Consider the following 21,585-nt stretch of genomic DNA (forward strand, 5'->3'; position numbering starts at 1 on the left):
CTCCAACCAGAGGGAGGAGGGGGAGGCGGACCTCCTATCACAGCTTGGAATGGCAGCAAGGATGGGAAATATCATTATAATGGGGGTTTTTATTATCCAGATATAGACTGGGCAGAAGGAACCACGCATTCATCTCATTCATCCAAGGCTTGCCATTTCCTAAATGTAATGCAGGACAATGTCATGGGTTAGATGGTGAACGCACCGACAAGAAACAATGCGTTAGTAGACCTGCTGATTAATAACAATACAGACCTGATCACGGATATAGAAATACAGGGCAACTTAGGAAACAGTGACCATAGGTCAATTTGTTTCAGTATAAATCAACGAAATAGGAAACACAAGGGTAATACAAGGACACTGAATTTCCAAAGAGCCAACATCCCCAAACTGCGCTCTTTGTTAGACAATATAAAATGGGATAAAATCATAGGAACAAAGAACACAAAGGAAAAATTGTAGTGCTTTAAGAACATACTAAATAGATAAGGTATTGGCCAGGGCATTCCAACAGGGAATAAGTTTAAAAGAGCTCAAATAAACCCTGGGTGGCTGAACTCCAATGTAAAAATGCATAAAAAAACGAAAGAAAAGGCCTTCAAAAAATACAAGACTGAGGGCTCATTGGCAGCATTCCAACATTACAAAGAATGCAATAAGAAATGTAAGAGAGCAATCAAGGTAGCTAAGATAGAACATGAAAGGCACATAGAGGAAGAGAATAAAAAAAACCCCAAGAAATCCTTTAAGTATATAAATAGTAAGAAAGTGAGGCCAGAACACATTGGCCCTATAAAGAACGACTAAAGGGAATCTGTCTACAAAGGACAGAGAGAAGGCGAAGGTGCTAAATAAATTCTCCTCAGTCTTCACAAAAGAATTGGGGGGGGGGGGGAACAGTAACCTAGACTGTAATGTTAAAGTTAAAGCGGAGTTCCACCCAAAAGTGGAATTTCCGCTTTAAATAGTCCTAACCCCCTGACATGCCACATTTGGCATGTCATTTTATTTGGGGGGGGGGCGGGTACCTAGTTTTGACAGGTACCCGCTCCCACTTCCACTCGGAGCGCCGCGGCGCCCTGAGCGGAAGTTCTCCTCTCTCCCTCCCTCCCTGCAATCTTCTGGGACATGTCAGAGGTCCCAGAAGATTGCCAGCCAATTACGACGCATAGTGCAACCCGCGCATGCGCAGTGCGTACCCGGCTGTGAAGCCGCAAACTGTCACAGCCGGGTGCCCACATCAGTGATGCCGGCGCTGCAGAGCAGAGAGGGAGAAGACGGCGCATCGCTGGACCGTTGGACAGGTGAGTGTGTGTTTAGGCTGGAACTCCGCTTTAATAACACGTCACAGGAAGCATCCTCATGGTTAACAGAAGACAGACTCAGAGCTAGACTTGAAAAACTTAACATAAATAAGTCACTGGGACCAAATGGCTTACACCCGAGGGTCCTTAAAGAACTCAGCCAGGTGATAGTCAGACCATTGTTCCTAATTTTTATGGATAGTCTACTGACGGGAATGGTACCAGCTGATTGAAAAAAAGCCAACGTGGTACCAATATTTAAAAGGCCGGTTAGCCTAACATCAATAGTCTGTAAGATATTGGAGGGGATGATAAGGGACTAAATACAAGACTTTAGTAATGAAAACGGTATCATTAGTAGTAATCAGCATGGATTCATGAAAAATCGCTGTTGCCAGACCAATCTATTAACCTTCTCTAAAGAAGCGAGCTGCCATCTAGATAAAGGAAGGCCTGTGGATGTGGTGTATCTGGATATTGCAAAGCCATTTGATATAGTTCCCCACAAACATTTACTCTAAAAACGAAGTTGCGTAGGTATGGACCGTAGGGCAGAGGCGTTACTAGAACCTTCAGGGCCCCGGTTCAAGAAACCATAAAGGGCCCCCCAGACCCCTGGCCTTGGGTCCTTCCCTTCAAGCCTGGGGCGCTTCCCACTGATCCTGGGGCCCTTTACTCTTGTTGCAGGACCCTTTAACAAGTTCTGCAGTGGGCTCCCTTCCTGCCATCTTGGGGCCTCCCCACGGTGGTGGAATGCCGGTGCCTATCGCAAGTGTGACCATTGCGATCCTGGAGGTTCACCCACTGGTGTCAGTAGTTTTTATTTTTTGGTATTTTAATTGTATTATCTTTTATCATTCTATTTTATTTATTTACAATGTCACTGACTATGACTCTGTCCATTCAGAAAAGGAAGAAGCTGGTAAATTACATATTTACCGACCCCTTCCTGGTTCTCTATTTTGTGACACTTCCCCTGCAGCAGCTGGCAGGAGAGGGAAGGGAGCACAGTGGGGAGGGGGGGGGGGCAGCACAGTAGGGTCTGGGGGGGACCAGGGGAGCACACAGGGGCCCAGAGACAACAGAACACAAGTGAACTGGATAGGAGGAGTGGTGGGGACAGCATACAGAGGAAAAAATCCCCTCCATTTTCCTTCTGCAGCTACAGGAGGAAAAAGGAGGACAGTGATTTCTCTACATGCTGCCCCCGCCACTCCTCCTATCCAGGTGTACTGGAAAGCCACACATTCCCCTGGAGCATGGGGCCGGTTGCAATTGCAACCCCTGTAGTTACGCCCGTGCCGTATGGTGAGTACCTGGAGTAAAAGCTGGCTTCAGGGGCAAGTCCAAAGGGTGGTGATAAATGAGGAGTACTCGGAATGGTCTGGGGTGGAAAGTGGGGTCCCCCAAGGATCTGTCCTGGGACCAATCCTATTTAATTTATTCATAAACGGCCTAGAGAATGGGATAAATAGCTCAATCTCCGTATTTGCGGACGATACTAAATTAAGCAGGGCAATAACTTCTACGCAGGATGTGGAAACCTTACAAGAAGACCTGAACAAAATAATGGGGTGGGCATCTACATGGCAAATGAGGTTTAATGTTGAAAAATGTAAGGTAAGGCATTTGGGTGCCAGAAATACGAACACAAGTTACTCAAGAGAACCTTTGGGGGAATCTAGTAGGCGACAAGCTCAGCAATGGCATGCAATGCCAAGTTGCTGCAAGCAAAGCCAACAGAATACTGGCATGCATAAAAAAGGGGATTCACTCCGGAGATAAATCGATAATTCTCTCACTCTACAAGACTCTGGTCCAGCTGCATCTCCAGTATGCTGTCCAGTTCTGGGCATTGGTCCTCAGGAATGATGTGCTGGAAGTGGAGAGAGTCCATAGAAGGGCAACAAAGCTAATAAAAGGACTGGAGGATCTCGTCTATGAGGAAAGACTACAAGCACTGAACTTATTTTCTCTGGAGAGGGGATATGATATCAATGTACAAATACCGTACTGGTGACCCTAGCATAGGGAACAATCTATTTAGCGAAAGGGAATATAAAGGGACTCGTGGCCATTCACTAAAATGAGAAGAAAAAACGATTTAACCTTAAATTGCATAAAGTGTTCTTTACCGTTAGAGCGATAAGGATGTGGAATTCTCTTTCACAAGCAGTGGTGCCAGCAAGGAGCATCAATGGTTTTAAAAAACTATTAGATGGGCTCATTAACGACCACAACATACAGGGGTATACAATGTACATTTGACATCACTTATTATACACACACACATCATAGGTTGAACTGGATGGACCGGTGTCTTATTTTCAACCTCACTATCTATGTATCTCTGAAATTATAAGAAAAAAAACATTCCTGTATTTTTTTCCCAACACATTGTTTACATCATTTTTGTACCCCCTCCATGTCTCGGTTCTGCACATTATACCTTACCAACATATCATACATCATTTTTTTTTAAAATAGGGCTTTAATGTGTTCACAAATCTGGATACATTTACATTTCCATGGGAATAAATAGTAACAAATTACAATTAAAAAACATTTTCCTGTAATTTTTTATTTCCCCAACGCATCATTGACATCATTTGTGTGTCCCCCCTCCATATATTTACTGCAAAATATATTCAACAAGTCTGCTGATGGCATCGCATTAGTGCGACTAATATAATGTAGCGGAATGGGAATGTGTACAGGACGTTTTACTAGAGCATTTTTTATCCCCTTTTGATGCTACATTGCGAAAAAAAAAAAAACGGCATAAGTAAATTAGTAGAAAAACTTTGGGATGAGATTATTGGCGCTTTTCCACTGCATGGAACGGAACGGTTCGGCTCGCTTTTGTGCTTTTCCACTACATGGTACCACATGGTATGGTGTTGGAACGGTTCGGTATGGTACGGTACGGCGGTGCTTTTCCACTACATGGAACCGAACGGTACGGCTCGCTTAAACAGTACCACCTCAGTTGTGGTTCCAAGAGGGCCGTAATGGTACCATATCCCACAATCCTTTGCATGCAGCCTTGACTGTTTGTCACTACTAGCCACTGATTGGTCAGAGAATCATTGTTATCCCAAACACTTTACTTTAGTGGAAAAGCAAACCGTAACAAGCCGTTCCAACACCGTACCATGCGGTACCATGCAGTGGAAAACCAAACAGAGCCAAGCAGGGCCGAGTGGAGCCGAGCCGGGACTTGCAGTTGAAAATTGCCATAAGTCAGGTTTATGAGGGCACAAATTGGCAGGACTTTTTCATAGCTTTGTCACCTCTAAAAATATTAATGTTGTTGCGTCCACTTATGGAAGCATTTGATGCTTGTGCTTCAAACAGCCAAACGTCATCCAGATCATCAAACAACAGGGATTCATTTTGGCAGGGTGTATTTTTATTTATTTTTAGGAGATTGTATATATACCCTGTTTCCCCGTAGCAAAGCCCTACCCCGAAAATAAGACCTAGCGTTATTTTCAGGGATGGCTGCAATATAAGCCCTACCCCTGAAAATAACACCTAGCGTTATTTTCAGGGATGGCTGCAATATAAGCCCTACCCCGAAAATAAGCCCTAACGTTATTTTCAGGGATGGCTGCAATATTAGCCCTACCCCAAAAATAAGCCCTAACGTTATTTTCAGGGATGGCTGCAGTATAAGCCCTACCCTGAAAATAAACCCTAACGTTATTTTCAGGGATGGCTGCATTATAAGGCCTACCACGAAAATAAGCCCTAACGTTATTTTCAGGGATGGCTGCAATATAAGCCCTACCCCAAAAATAAGCCCTAACGTTATTTTCAGGGATGGCTGCAATATAAGCCCTACCCCGAAAATAAGCCCTAACGTTATTTTCAGGGATGGCTGCAATATAAGCCCTACCCCGAAAATAAGCCCTAACGTTATTTTCAGGGATGGCTGCAATATAAGCCCTACTCTGAGAATAAGCCCTAACGTTATTTTCAGGGATGGCTGCAATATAAGCCGTACACTGAAAATAAGCCCTAACGTTATTTTCAGGGATGGCTGCAATATTAGCCCTACCCCGAAAATAAGCCCTAACGTTATTTTCAGGGATGGCTGCAATATAAGCCCTACTCTGAGAATAAGCCCTAACGTTATTTTCAGGGATGGCTGCAATATAAGCCGTACACTGAAAATAAGCCCTAACGTTATTTTCAGGGATGGCTGCAATATTAGCCCTACCCCAAAAATAAGCCCTAGTTAAAGTAGTTGTAAAAACATGTTGTCCGTTTTGTAAAAAGATTATATAATGTGCAGTGTGTCTCCTTTTGTAAATTTATTGTGGAAAAGACCTTATTTACAGTGCCGCTGGGCGCTCACATGATCCGCCGAAGATCTTCCCCTCTCCTCCCTGCTGACGTCAGCAGCCCCTCCTTCAGCAGTGCTCAGAGTGGGGAAGAAGAGCTGCGGTGGGTCATGTGAGCGCTCAGCGGCACTGTAAATAAGGTATTTTTCCACAATAAAGTTACAAAAGGAGACACACTGCATGTTATATAATCTTTTTATCAAAATGGATTACATAATTTTACAATTACTTTACAGAAGGTTTATTTTTGGGATTCCATAATGTCATAATGCTGACTAGTGAGCTGACGGGAAGAGAAGACAAGGGACACAGGAATTTTTTTTAAAACATTCTATTGTTTAATTCCAGGTTTTTTTTTAGAACATAGAGAGGCGTAAATGACACAGTACAAGCACTGTACTGTCTATCATGCTTTAAAAGATCAGGATTTTAATTTCTTTTTTTTTAGGGTTACAACCACTTTAAGATCTCATGATGACATGACCGTATTTGAATAAATGTAGATTATCGTACATACCTTAAACAAAATAAGACATCCCCTGAAAATAAGCCCTAGTGTGTTTTTTGTAGCCAAATTAAAATATGGGGAAACACGGTATATACGTGTATATATATATATATATATATATATATATATATATATATATATATAAATATAAGGGATCGACCGATTATCAGCAAAGCCGATATATCGGGGGGCCGATATGCACTTTCCCCAATATATCGGAATCTGCCCCTGAGGTTACCGATATTGCCGAGTGATGCCTGCTGCTAGAGGCATCACAACAGTACCGGCGTCCATAGCCGATGGTCGGCTGTCTTGTAATGACAACCGATGTGGCTGAGAAGCCGCTCGGCTGTCATTACAAGGAGCGGGAGGGGACGTCCCCCTCCCTCCGGCCACCTTCCCCGGCTCGCCCGGGTCTCCCGCCCCACCGGGAGACCCGGGCAACCAGCCTGCACAGCCGACGAAGAGAGGACCCGATCAAAGCCTCATTCACCTCTGATCGGGTCTCCATGTAAAAACCCGGAAGTGATGTCATGACATCACTTCCGGGTACTCGACACCAAATTCAAAAAAATTACAGCATTCAAAACAGTCAAACTTGGCGTTTTGAATGCTTTTAAGTGCAGAGGAGGGGTTTGGGGTATTTTAGACCCCCAGATCCCTTCACAAGAGTACCTGCCAAAAAAAAAAAAATAATTTTTTTTAATGTGCAAATATATCGGCCGATACCGATATGCGATGATCAAAATATCGGTATCGGCAATAAAAAAACGTTATCAGTCAATCACTAATATATATATATATATATATATATATATATATATATATATATACACAGTGCATTGCGAAAGTATTCGGCCCCCTTGAACTTTTCAACCTTTTGCCACATTTCAGGCTTCAAACATAAAGATATAAAACTGTAATTTTTTTTGAAGAATCAACAACAAGTGGGACACAATCATGAAGTGGAACGAAATTTATTGGATATTTCAAACTTTTTTAACCACTTAAGCCCCGGAAGATTTTACCCCCTTCCTGACCAGGGCCTATTTTGCGATTCGGCACTGCGTGACTTTAACGGACAATTGCGCGGTCGTGCGACGCTGTACCCAAATTAAATTGACATCCTTTTTTTCTCACAAACAGAGCTTTCTTTTGGTGGTATTTGATCACCTGTGCGATTTTTACTTTTTGTGCTATAAACAAAAAAAGAGCGACAATTTTGCAAAAATAACAATATTTTTCACATTTTTTTTATATGAAATTCCCAAAAAAAAAAAGTAAAAATCAAAATTTTTTAACATTTTTGGCCAATTTGTTTTCTGCTACATATGTTTGGTAAAAAAAATCGCAATAAGCGTATTTTGATTGGTTTGCGCAAAAGTTATTGAGTTTACTAACTAAGGGAAAGATTTATGTCATTTTTATTGTTTTTGTTTTTTAACGAGTAATGCCGTCGATTGCGACATTGTGGCGGACAGATCGGACCCTTGACTGACATTTTTTACACTTTTGGGGGTACCAGTGACATTACTACAGTAATCAGTGCTATAAATATGCACTGCTACTGTAATAATGACACTGGCAGGGAAGGGGCTAACTTTATTGGAGAGGCAGGGGTTAAGTGTGTCCATAGGGGCGTGCTTCTTACTGTAAAGGGGCGTGGCTTTTCATGTAACCACAGAGACATACGATCATACATAGCAGGATCGTATGATCTCTGCAGTTACACAGGGGAGAATGACAGACGGCTTTGTTTACATCAGCTGCCTGCCTTTCTCTCTCTGCAGCGGAAGATCGCGAGTGACCGGCGGACATCCGAGCCGCCGGTCACTCACGCTGGAATGTCCGAGAATGAGTGGGGCCGGGGGCGCGCCTTAGGCGGCGCGCGCTCGCTCCCTATTGGCTCGCGGGCGAATAACGTGTATATATACGTCACTTTGCCCAGGAGGGGCTGACCGCTGCTGTATATAGTCTTACGGCAGTCGGCAAGGGGTTAACAAATAAAAAACTGAAAAATTGGGCGTACATAATTATTCAGCCCCCTTAAGTTAATACTTTGTAGCGCCAAATTTTGCTGCAATTACAGCTGTAAGTCGCTTGGGGTATGTCTCTATCAGTTTTGCACATCGAGAGACTGAAATTTTTGCCCATTCCTCCTTGCAAAACAGCTCGAGCTCAGTGAGGTTGGATGGAGAGCGTTTCTGAACAGCAGTTTTCAGTTCTTTCCACGGATTCTCGATTGGATTCAGGTCTGGACTTTGACTTGGCCATTCTAACACCTGGATATGTTTATTTGTGAACCATTCCATTGTAAATTTTGCTTTATGTTTTGGATCATTGTCTTGTTGGAAGACAAATCTCGGTCCCAGTCTCAGGTTTTTTGCAGACTCCATCAGGTTTTCTTCCAGAATGGTCCTGTATTTGGCTCCATCCATCTTCCCATCAATTTTAACCATCTTCCCTGTCCCTGCTGAAGAAAAGCAGGCCCAAACCATGATGCTGCCACCACCATATTTGACAGTGGGGATGGGAATGGTGTTCAGGGTGATGAGCTGTGTTGCTTTTATGCCAAACATAACATTTTGCATTGTTGCCAAAAAGTTTGATTTTGGTTTCATCTGACCAGAGCACCTTCTTCCACATGTTTGGTGTCTCCCAGGCGGCTTGTGGCAAACTTTAAACGACACTTTTTATGGATATCTTTAAGAAATGGCTTTCTTCTTGCCACTCTTCCATAAAGGCCAGATTTGTGCAGTATACGACTGATTGTTGTCCTATGGACAGAGTCTCCCACCTCAGCTGTAGATCTCTGCAGTTCATCCAGAGTGGTCATGGGCCTCTTGGCTGCATCTCTGATCAGTCTTCTTGTATGAGCTGAAAGTTCAGAGGGACGACCAGGTCTTCGTAGATTTGCAGTGGTCCGATACTCCTTCCATTTCAATATTATCACTTGCACAGAGCTCCTTGGGATGTTTAAAGCTTGGGAAATCTTTTTGTATCCAAATCCGGCTTTAAACTTCTCCACAACAGTATCTCGGACCTGCCTGGTGTGTTCCTTGTTCTTCATGATGCTCTCTGCGCTTTAAACGGACCTCTGAGACTATCACAGTGCAGGTGCATTTATACGGAGACTTGATTACACACAGGTGGATTCTATTTATCATCATTAGTCATTTAGGTCAACATTGGATCATTCAGAGATCCTCACTGAACTTCTGGAAAGAGTTTGCTGCACTGAAATTAAAGGGGCTGAATAATTTTGCACGCCCAATTTTTCCGTTTTTTATTTGTTAAAAAAGTTTGAAATATCCAATAAATTTCGTTCCACTTCATGATTGTGTCCCACTTGTTGTTGATTCTTCAAAAAAAAAATTACTGTTTTATATCTTTATGTTTGAAGCCTGAAATGTGGCAAAAGGTCGAAAAGTTCAAGGGGGCCGAATACTTTCGCAATGCACTGTACTTTCGCAATGCACTGTGGGGGGGGGGGGAGTCATCCTTCTCTCTCCCCCCCCTATAAATCCCCCCCCGGCCTGCTCCCTACCCCCACCTCCTATAAATCCCCCCCCACCAACACCACCCCATATAGAGATTACAGAACCAAATATAATTTTGTGGTGCTAGGTAATTTGCATGAAACTTCTTGAAGGTAACAAGGAAGGCAGTAAAATAGACCTCCCTCCCAAGCAAAAATAGATCTCCCCAGCAAAACAAAATTTCTCCCATCAAAAATGGACCCTTCAGCAACATCAGATCCCCCCAGCAACAACAGACCCCCCCACCCACAAGAATAGATCCGCCTCAGCAACAACAGACTCACCTCCAGTAGTCAGCAAATACAGACCCCCCTCAGCAACAATACCCCCCCTCCCCCCTTCAGTAGCAATAGATCTTCCAGCAGCTATCATCAATAGACTCCCCAGCAGCTAGCTCCTCCAGAAATAATAAATACCCCCCAGCAACAATAGACCTCCTCCCCAGCAACAACAGAATCCCAAATCCGTCAGTCAATGTGGATAAGAGAAATTAACAAATGGTAACAATTTCTTACTACAGCAGGCTACAGAGAGGGACACAGGCAGCCCGGAGGAGTCAGGATGTCACAGTGGCTTCCTCAGTTGCCGGTAGAGGGCATGTCAGTTTGCAGGGACTAACCGAGCTGGCCTGGAACCAGGCCCGGACAGGCCATAGGGCACACCGGGCACTTGCCACATGTCTTTGTTGGGCCCAAGGCAGCTGGGCTGCTCCTTGAGCCCACGCCACTCACCTGGGCCCCTCTGCGGCCGGCCAACCACCAGTTCAGCCGTTGGGGCCAGGGGACGGAAACTGCAGGTCAGCTGAATTGTGATCATTAGGAGGGAGGAACAGAAGGAGACACCAGACCAGAGAGAAAGTGTGTGCCCCCCCGTGCATCTGGATAGGAGGAGCAGCGAGAAGAATAAATCTCGCTTCTCTTCCTCCTACTCCTGCAGGCATTCAGAGACTGCAGGAGGAAAATAGAGAGGCTGATTCTTCTATATGCAGCTGCCCCCACTGCTTCCCTAAACTGCCCCCTAAATGCTCTGCAGTCCCCCCTAGTGCTCTCTGGGGCCCACCTCCATACTCTGTCCCCCCCAGTGCTCTCTGCCCCCCCAGTGCTCTCCGACCTCCATGCACTCTCCAGCCCCCCCAGTGCACTCTGCCCCCCACCCCTGTGCTCTCCACCCCCCCATGCTCTCTGCCCCCCCTCCTCTGTGCTCTCCATCCCCCCATGCTCTCTGCCCCCCTTGGGCTCTCCTCCCCCCCCGTGCTCTTTCCTGGCCCCCCTAACCCCGTCAGGATGGAGAGTGGGTAAGGGGCCGGTAAATATCATGAGCTGCTTAGGCCCAGGCCTATCGTTTGTCCCAGTCTAGGCCTGACTGGAATTATAAAATAGGTATCAGTAAATGTGGCTGGGATAAATCTGTGGTCCAACTGCTGGTGTTTGGGGGTGCTAGGAGATATTTGTGGTGCTTGCTTTGCCTGCACACCCAAGAAGCAATTGCCAGTGCGTACATTTAGTGCTGGAAGTGCCGGTACTGTGTACTGCTGCGTTCCTGCTGATAAAAAGCCCTGAGTATATGCAGTAGATCACTATATTTTCTGCTCATAAATCTTATCTGACACAGCCATAGTATACAGTACTTTGTGTCGTGGTGACTTCACAGTAAACAACATTTGTTCTTTTCAAGGCTGGCAGAGCAATACAGCAGTGTTCAATATTCTAAAAAGTGTTCTGACCTTCCTAGGTATGCTTAAGATGCCTTTTAAACTTGCATATGTTCTGAAGACCTTCTGAAGCAGTAGACTGAGCACATAGGAAAATCATCAAGGAAAGGATTTTTGCCTACGCATGGGCCAGTGACGATATTGGCAAGGGCCACCAATGGCAAAGGGGGGGTACAGGCAGCCCTTCTATACTGGGCCCGTGCCTCATTAGGGAGGCCTGTGCTTGTCTGAATTTTCCTTCTGTATTCTGATGGACTCCAGCATGACCAATTATATTCCCATTCCAGGATAGTCTCCTAGTGAAATACAGTGGTGATCGAAAGTTTGGGCACCCCAGGTAAAAATTTGTATTAATGTGCATAAAGAAGCCAAGGAAAGATGGAAAAATCTCCAAAAGGCATCAAATTACAGATTAGACATTCTTATAATATGTCGACAAAAGTTAGATTTTACTTCTATCATTCACACTTTTTCAAAATAACAGAAAACAAAAAAATGGCGTCTGCAAAAGTTCGGGCACCCTGCAGAGTTAATATCTTGTACTGCCCCCTTTGGCAAGTATCACGGCTTGTAAACACTTTTTGTAGCCAGCCAAGAGTCTTTCAATTCTTGTTTGAGGTATCTTTGCCCATTTTTGTTTACAAAAGTCTCCCAGTTCTTTGAGATTTCTGGGCTGTCTGTCACGCACTGTTCTTTTAAGGTCTATCCATAGATTTTCAATTATGTTGAGGTCAGGAGATTGTGAAGGCCATGACAAAACCTTCAGTTTACGCCTCTTGATGTAATCCCCCATGGATTTCGAGGTGTGTTTAGGATCATTATCCATTTTGTAGAAGCCATCCTCTTTAACTTCAGCTTTTTCACAGATGGCATCAAGTTACCATCCAAAATTTGCTGATATTTTATTGAATCCATTTTTCCTTCTACTCGTGAGATGTTCCCTGTGCCACTGGCTGCAATACAACCCCAAAGCATGATTGATCCACCCCCATGCTTCACAGTTGGACAGAGGTTATTTTCATTAAATTCTGTGCCCCTTCTTCTCCAAACGTACCTTTGCTCATTCCGGCCAAAAAGTTCAATTTTAACCTCATCAGTCCACAGATCTTGTTTCCAAAATGCATCAGGCTTGTCTATATGTTTATTTGCAAAGTTCAAACGCTGATTTTTGTGGTGAGGTCATAGAAGAGGTTTTCTTCTGATGACTCTTCCATGAAGACCATATTTCTACAAGTATCTCTTTATAGTGGAATAGTGTACCACAACTCCAGTGTCTGCCAGATCTTTCTGGAGGGATCGTGCAGTCAAACGTGGGTTTTGAATTGTTTTTCTCACAATCCTGCGAGCTGTTTTGTCTGATATTTTTCTTGGTCTTCCAGATCTTGCTTTAACTTCCACTGTTCCTGATGACTGCCATTTCTTAATTACATTCCGAACAGAGGATATTGACATCTGAAAACGCTTTGCTATCTTCTTATAGCCTTCTCCAGCTTTGTGAGTGTCAACTATTTTCAGTTTTCTATACAACTGCTTAGAAGATCCCATGGTGCTGATTGTTGGAGCAAGGTCAGATGAGTCTGGGCATTTAAAATCTTTCAGATTGACATCACCTGGTCTTCCCAGATGATGATTGAGAACAATCCATGACACTGGCAGGTCTCAGCCTTGCAAAGGGGGCAGTGCATGCTATAAATTCTGCAGGGTGCTCACACTTTTGCAGACACCATTTTTTTGTTTTCTGTAATTTTGAAAGTGTCAATGATGGAAATAAAATCTAACTTTTGTTGACATATTATAAGAATGTCAAATCTGTAATTTGATGCCTTTTGGAGATTTTTCCATCTTTCCTTGGCTTCTTTATGCACATTAATACAAATTTTTGCCTGGGGTGCCCAAACTTTCGATCACCACTGTATTGTTAGGAGTAGGACATGTGTACCTTCCTTCCAATCAGATCTAAATGTAGCTCTGGGCCTCAGGTATCTAAAGTCATATTCAACCTTCTACTCACTGAGCTTCTTATACCTTGGTGCAGGGGTCTCCCAGCCAGAGGCGTAACTAGAACCTTCAGGGCCCTGGTGCAAAAAACCATGAAGGGCCCCCCGAACTCCTGGCCGGGGCCCTTCCCTTCAAGCCTGGGGCTCTTCCCACTGATCCTGGAGCCCCTACTCTTGTTGCGGGGCCCTTTATATTGGTCCCGCAGCGGGACCGTTTCACAAGTTCTGCAGTGGGCCCCCTTACTGCCATCTATGGGCCTCCCCACGGTGGTGGAATGCCAGGGCCCGGTGGCAAGTGGGACCTTTGTGATCCAGGAAGTTCACCCACTGGTTTCAGTAGTTTTTATTTTTTGGTATTTTAATTTTTTTTTCTATCATTTTTTTTTTTTTTACAATGTCACTGACTATGACTCTGTCCATTCAGAAAAGGAAGGAGCTGGTAAGTTATATATTTACCGACCCCTTCCTGGTTCTCTATTGTGACACATCCCCTGCAGCAGCCGGAAGGAGAGGGGAGGGAGGAAGCCGGCAGCACAGTGGGGGGGGGGGGGAACAGGGAGCATGCGGGGGCCCAGAGACAGCAGAACATAAGTGAACTGGATAGGAGGTGCGGCAGGGGCAGCATACAGAGGAACCAATCTCCTCCATTTTCCTTCTGCAGCTACAGGAGGAAAAAGGAGGACAGTGATTTGTCTACATGCTGCCCCCTGCCGCCCCTCCTATTCAGGTGTACAAGGGAGCCGCACAGGCCCCCTGGAGCATGGGGCCCGGTTGCAATTGCGACCCCTGCAACTCCTGTAGTTACGCCCCTGCTCCCAGCTATGACCTGTGGGCCACAGCCGGTGTCAGGACCTGGATCATCTGCTGGTGGCACTGTGCTTCCCAGAGCGGAAGGCTGTAGTTTCAGGGTCCACCAGCGAGTGTCTCCCAGCAGATCCCGCTAATTAGTTTCAACCTGGTGCTGGCTGCTGGGAGGTTATTTACGTCCTGTCTACTAGTGCCTCTCGCTCCAGTATTTTGCTACTGCCAGATTCTGTTCACCATTGACCCTGATCTTGCTCCTGCCCTGTACCCTACTGCCTTGTACTTGCTCCCCCTTGTTCCTTATCCCAGTTTTGGTTCCCCCTTCCCATCTGCTCCCTGCACCTCCAGCTTTTATGTGTTCCCCATTTTTGTATATATTGTATATAGTTAGCTGTTAGTTAGGCTTTCTGTTTGTTAGGTTGATTAGTTAGGTATTCTGACACTTTGTTTTTGGTTCTCTTATATTTTTATATTTGCTGTGTTCTGGTGTTTTGATGGATTTTGTTTCACTATACATAAATCTGACTTAAAGTGGATGTAAACCCTCACATATACCCAGTGAAGTGAACAGCCTCGGATAATACACAGAGATCAAACAAATCTCCCTACATACGTTTTATTTGTATATCTGCTGTCTTCAGGTTTCTACATTGTTTAGAGAGTGAAAATCGTGTTAGAATTTTTTCTTCCTGTTCCAGTAGTGGGTGTGAAGTCTTGGCATACACTGTGTGAAAGCTGATCGGAGGAAAGGCACACCCCCCACCCTCCACATAGGCAGAGGAAGGAAGAAACATGAGTTGTGCTGTGAATAGACCAGCTCTCTGCTAATCTATCTCTATGCAACCACCCCAACACAAATTTACAGCTGCTTTTAACTCCTGTGTTGGAGAACTTGTCAAAAGTTATCATGCTAATAACAGAGGAATGGAGCAGCAGAAAGACACGGGTCTTAGGGCTTTGGAGAGAGATAAGTAAACACTACAGATATATGTATATCAAGTCAAATTTGGGGTTTACAGCCACTTTAAAAGCTTATACAGTCTTGTCCCAGTTTCCTTAGTGTAGCCATGCAGGTCTGGCCATCTCTGCTGCTGATTCTTGACAACCGGTCCACTACAAGATTTTATCTAGCCCACAGCTAGCATCAGTAGTAAATCCTCAATATGCACAAACTGAGGATTACATTTTTATTAAAAGCTTTTTTTTTTTTTTAAATAACAAACATGTTATCATTACCTGCTCTGTGCAGTGGTATTGCACAGAACAGCCCTGATCCTCCTCTTCTCAGGCCCCCCGATGGCGCTCCTGGCCCCTTCCTCCTGCCCAGTGCCTCTAGACCAACCCGCTTGCAATGGGGGCACCCAAGCAGGCTCGCTCCCGAGCTGCGGATCTGCATGTCCATTCACACACAGAGCATCAGTTCGGCCCTGCCCCTTCTCACTCTTCTCATTGGCTCACTGGCTGTGATTGACATTGGCTCCTGCTGCTGTCTCAGCCAATGAGGAGGGAGAGTCCCCAGAGAGCTGAGTCTCTCGTGCACATTGCTGGATTGCCATGGAGCTCAGGTAAGTGTTTGGGGCTGCTGCTGCACAGAGAAGGTGTATTACCTTCATGCATACAATGAAGAAAGAGGGTGTCTATGGTCTCCACTTCTGATTTAAGGGGGGCTCTGATGGGTACCCTAATGTAAGGGGTGACTATATGGGGGACTTTGATGGGGACACTAATGTAGGGAGGGACTCTGATGAGGACCCTGATGTAAGGGGGATTCCGATGGGGACCCTGAGGTAAGGAGGACTCTGATGGGGACCCTAATGTAAGGGGAACTCTGATTGGGGACCCTGATGTAAGGGGAGCGCTGATGGGACCATGATGTAAGGGAAACTCTGATAGGGACTTTGATATAAGGGAAACTCTGATCGAGACCCTGGTGTAAGGGGGGACCCTGATGGGGATCCTGATGTAAGGGGAACTCTGATTGGGGACCCTGATGTAAGGGGGACTCTGATGGGGACCCTGATGGAGACCCTGATGTAAGGTGGGCTCTGATGGGGACCCTGATGTAAGGAGGGCTCTGAGGGGACCCTGATATAAGGGGAACTCTAAAGGGGGGGCCTGATGTAAGGGGAACTCTGATTGAGGATCCTGATGTAAGGGGAACTCTGATTGAGGATCCTGATGTAAGGGGAACTCTGGTAGGGACCCTGATGTAAGGGGAATTCTAATTGGGGACTCTAATGTAAGGGTAATTCTGATGGGTATTTTGTTTTTAGGCCCATCAATGTTGGTAAAATATACAATGTGACCCTTGTACTGGAAAGTTTGGAGACACCGTGTTTTGGTGGAACAAAAGCAGTCATTGTTAAGACCTTTGCAATGGTTACAGTAGGTGCATGAGGGTTGGGAGGAATGGGAAAGTCAGGTAGGGTCTACGGTGGCCCTATTATTGGTAATGGCAGCCCTGTGTGTGGGTATGAGGGATGTATAACACATAGAGATTGTGAACGGTGACATCATCATTTTATTTAACCACTTGCCTACTCTGCACTTAAACACCCTTCCCATCCAGGCCAATTTTCAGCTTTCAGTGCTGTCACACTTTGACTGACAATTGCGCGGTCATGCTACACTGTACCCATATGAAATTTTTATCATTTTTTTCACACAAATAGAGCTTTCTTTTGGTGGTATTTAATCATCTCTGGGTTTTTTATTTTTTACAAAAAAAAAGAATAAAGACAGAATATTTTGAAAAAAAAAAAAACGTTTTTCTTATTTTCTGCGAGTAAATTTTGAAAATAAATTTTTCTCCTTCACTGATGTGCGCTGATGAGGCGGCACTGATGGGCACTGATGAGGTGGCACTTATGGGCACTGATGAGGTGGCACTTATGGGCACTGATGAGGTGGCACTTATGGGCACTGATGTAGAGGTACTAATATGCCGCACTGATGAGCACTGATAGGCGTCACTGATGAGCACTGATAGGCGGCACTGCTGGGCACTGAGAGGTGGCACTGAGAGGTGGCACTGCTGGGCACTGAGAGGCGGCACTGACGGGCGGCACTGATGGGCACTGATAGGCGGCACTGAGGGGCACTGGCGGATGGCACTGATGGACACTGACGGGTGGCACTGATGAGCACTGATGGGCAGCACCATCAGTGCCCACACTCAGTGCCCATAGTGCTGCCAGTCAGTGCTCATCAGTGCCTAGATGAGCAGGCACTGATGGGCACTGACTGGCAGCACTATGGGCACTGATTGTGGGCATTGATGGGGGGCACTGAGGCGGGCACTGTGGGCACTGATGGGGGGGCAATTTGTGTATTTTTTTTACCTTTAGTAATCAGGGCACTGGTGATCAGTGCCCTGATTACATTGCTGTGTGTCCCCGGCGCTGTGAGGCTCCCCCTCCTTCCTCACACTGCAGGCTCCGTGTGAGGAAGGCGCGCTGGCGATGAGAGATGGTCTCATATGTTTACATCTCTCATCTCTCATCTCTCATTGGACGGCTTGATCACGTGGTGAATGGCCGCTGTGATTGGCCATTCACCACGATCTGTGATCGGCTGTGTCCAAGGGACAAGTCCGACACAGATTTTCCCCGATGCGCGCTCGCGGGAGCACACGGGGAGAGTCTTTCTGGTAGGCCGTTTAAAAACGGCCTCCCGAAAATTCAAGTCCGCGCTGCAGCCGTATATAGGTTGTAGCGCGGATGGCAGGAAGTTAAAGTGGTTCTAAAGGCTCAAGGTTTTTTACCTTCATGCCAATAACTTTCTCTGTGCAGCAGCTCCCCCCCCTTTAATACTTACCTGAGCCGCTTCTTCATCCAGCGATGTGCATGGGCGCCTTGGCTGTCCAGGGACTCTGCCTCCTCATTGGCTAAGACAGCAGCAGGAGCCATTGCTGTCAATCACAACCACAGAGCCAATCAGGAGAGAGGGTGGATGAACACGCAATGGACACGCAGAGCCGCAGCTTGGAAGTGAGCCTGCCCGGGTGCCCCATTGTAAGCAGGGCAGGAAGGAGGGGGGCAGGAAGGAGGGGCCAGGGGCGCCGGCTGGGGGACCCGAGAAGAGGAGGATTGGGACTGCTCTGTGCAAAACCATAACAGGTAAGTATAACATGTTTGTTATTTTTTTTGTATAAGAGGCTTTAATATCCCTTTAAGGGGGGGGGGGGGGAGAATAAATATTGTTCCTTACATATTAAGCAATGAATACCTTGTGCATATAATAAATTACATACAGTAGGTTTGCATGATTAGGGATATCAAAGTAAGATGTTGGAATCGTATGTAGTGGACTGGATTTCATTAACCAATGAACAGCAAGATTTCCCAATAGCTCAAAATGGCCAATGACTTACCTTAACCCGTAGAGTACTGTACCATCTGGGTGCAATCTTATCATTCGATTCTTCACTGTGACTCCGTGTAGAAATGATTTTTTGTCATTCAGAAAATATGTATCTGGGAGCCAAAGCTGGTCGGCCACTCTGTTATCCAGTGTGAGATTCAGGGGGAGGGCAGTGTAAGCCAAACGCTTATCACGCCAACTCTGCTGGAAATACATGGTGATGGTATAGTCCTGCAACAGAGAAAAAAAAAGATCAATCAATCATAAATCGATCAAAGTTATGAATCTGGTGGATCTCCAACAAAGCAGATCTTTTCATCCATCATTAATTACAACAAATTTGCCCCTTTTAAACAAAAATGTTTGAACAAATGTTGAAAGGTGTCCTTTTGGTGTGACTTATAAAATAAATAGACCGCTTATAAAAATCTATTTATTTATTTAAAAAAAAAAAAAAAAAGCTATTTTTTTTAATGAAAAGTAATTACAATTACTTCTTATTTTTAGTTTTTTTTTTTTTTTTGCAGGGTGTATAAAGCTATGACTGCTGGTGTGTCAGAATGTCCTTATTTTCCCTTCTAGCAGTATGTTCTTGTTATTGTTTTAGCCCCGGTTCACACTGGGGCGACCTGTGAGGCGACCTGGTCGCCTCACAGGTCGCCGCAGGTCGCCTCCCATAGGGAAGCTGCAGACCCGTTCTGATAGGAGCGACACAAGTCGCTCCGACTCAGAAAAAGGGTCCGGAGCTTCTTTGGGGCGACCAGGAGGCGACCGCCATAGACTTCAATGTTACGAAGTCCGTGGCGGCCGCTCCGAGGTCGCGGTGCGAAGTAGCGTCGCCCCAGTGTGAATGGGGGCTTAGGCTATTTTATCTTCTGGTCAAATGTTCTTTGGCTATTGGTTTAGAGCCAGTTCACACTGAGGCGACACAACTCCTTACTACTTCGGGGGTGACTTGTGCATTACATTGCACCACGACTTCGGAGCGACTTGCAGAGACTTCACATAATGGAAGTATATGCAAGTCGCTCCGAGGTCGCCCCGAAATACTACAGGACCCTTTTTTTAAGTCGGAGCGACTTGTTTCGCTCCTATTAGAACGGGTCCTGTAGCGGTCAATGGACCGCGAGGGAGTGCGAATTGTCAGGCTGACGAATCGCCTAACAAGTCGCGCTAATGTGAACCGGCTTTTAGTCTATTTTTGGTTGAATGTTATTAGAATATTGTTTAAGGCTATTTTTTCTTCTGGTCAAATGTTCTTGGGTTCTAGTGGCTACTTTGATCAAATGTTATTAAACTATTGTTTTAGTTTTTTTTTTTTTCTCCTTTTGCTTAAATATTCTTAGGCTATTGTTTTAGGCTAATTTTGGTCGAATGTCATTAGACTTGTTTAAGGCTATTTTATCTTCTGGTCAAATGTTCTGTGGCTATTGGTTTAGTCTCTTTAGAACCGGGTGGATGTGGCGGCGGACTCGTGGCAGAGCGGCAGTACAGGCCAGAACCTCCGGCTCCATATCCAGGGACCCTAGCTTACCAGCCAGCCAGATCGAATTTCATGGGTATGCCTACACCCATTCATAATATCGGAAAGCAATCTAGGCATATGGCCCACTAGGATCGGAGGCTCTATAATAATATCTCTGAATCGGTCATCTCGATCAATAAACCTCTCCAGGGGTCATATTTCTGACCACCGGACCAATAAGACTCGGGTTTTACATCTCTCCCTTGGACCCTGTGATTATAGGAGCAACATCTAGGAGGCTCCACACACTAATATATCTGTTACCACAGATATTCCCTTAAGGTTCTGTCTAAGACCAGGATTTATCGATCCTGGGATATACCCCCTGCCGCACTCCATTACTGCCATAAATTCATTTTATATTATATACAGCAATGAAATACAGATCTTATAATAGATACTACTAAGATCATTAACTCTGCCTTGATCGTCCTGTATCGCATCCTCTATGTCCGCCCGGGAGACACTGGCTACACCCATAAGATTTATCTGATGCTAAAATGTGGTCCTGAAGAAGCACGCTGCGAAACGCGTAGACCCAAAGATCAGATACGAATTTATAGTTGTTTAACTCTTGTTGTGAACGCATTATGAATGCATCACAGCCCACACAATTTTTCCAGTCACCCACGGGCCTATCTGGATAAAAATTGTCCTGGGCTATGCAATTTTAATAATCCATGTTAATGGTTACCTCTTGAAGAGGACAAGCTCTATGTGTATTTTCTGTTCTCAACTTTTATTTTTTTGCAACAAATAAAAAGGATATATTTTACAATACATGAGTCATTCTGATTCATTCTATGATGTGCCTTAGAAAGTCCAGTCATTTGTTTCTGTAACAATTCAATGCGATCTGGTTTTCCAGACGTATGAATTTTCACAAAATTGCTCCTGTTATTGGTTTAGTCTATTTTTGGTTGAATGTTATTAGAATATTGTTTAAGGCAATTTTTTCTTCTGGTCAAATGTTCTTGGGTTCTAGTATTACGCTACTTTGATCAAATGTTATTAAACTATTGTTTTCGTTTTTTTTTTTTTCCTTTTGCTTAAATATTCTTAGGCTATTGTTTTAGGCTAATTTTGGTTGAATGTTATTAACTTGTCTAAGGCTATTTTATCTTCTGGTTAAATGTTCTGTGGCTATTGGTTTAGTCTATTTTTGGTTAAATGTTATTAGAATATTGTTAAAGGCTATTTTTTCTTCTGGTCGAATGTTCTTGGGTTCTAGGATTAGGCTACTTTGGTCAAATGTTATGAAACTATTGTTTTAGGTTTTTTTTTGTTTTTTTTTTTTTCTTTTGCTCAAATATTCTTAGGCTATTGTTTTAGGCTAATTTTGGTTGAATGTTATTAGACTTGTTTAAGGCTATTTTATCTTCTGGTCAAATGTTCTTTGGCTATTGGTTTAGTCTATTTTTGTTTGAATGTTATTAGAATATAGTTTAAGGCTATTTACTCTTCTGGTCAAATGTTCTTGGGT

The 21,585-nt window shown here is 44.6% G+C and overlaps 1 protein-coding gene across 1 annotated transcript in view; it reads right to left on the reverse strand.

Moving 5' to 3' along the window:
- LOC309559554 (gamma-aminobutyric acid receptor subunit beta-4-like) overlaps positions 1 to 21,585 on the reverse strand; it is a 218,524-nt gene that overhangs the window by 33,391 nt on the left and 163,548 nt on the right. The window contains exon 4 of the mRNA XM_082262856.1: positions 18,588 to 18,808. Within this exon, the coding sequence (XP_082118982.1) occupies positions 18,588 to 18,808 (221 nt within the window). The remainder of the gene's footprint in view (positions 1 to 18,587; positions 18,809 to 21,585) is intronic.

This window comes from Pelophylax lessonae, assembly GCF_965119305.1.
Source record: "Pelophylax lessonae genome assembly, chromosome: 7".
In the NCBI taxonomy this organism is placed as follows: domain Eukaryota; kingdom Metazoa; phylum Chordata; class Amphibia; order Anura; family Ranidae; genus Pelophylax; species Pelophylax lessonae.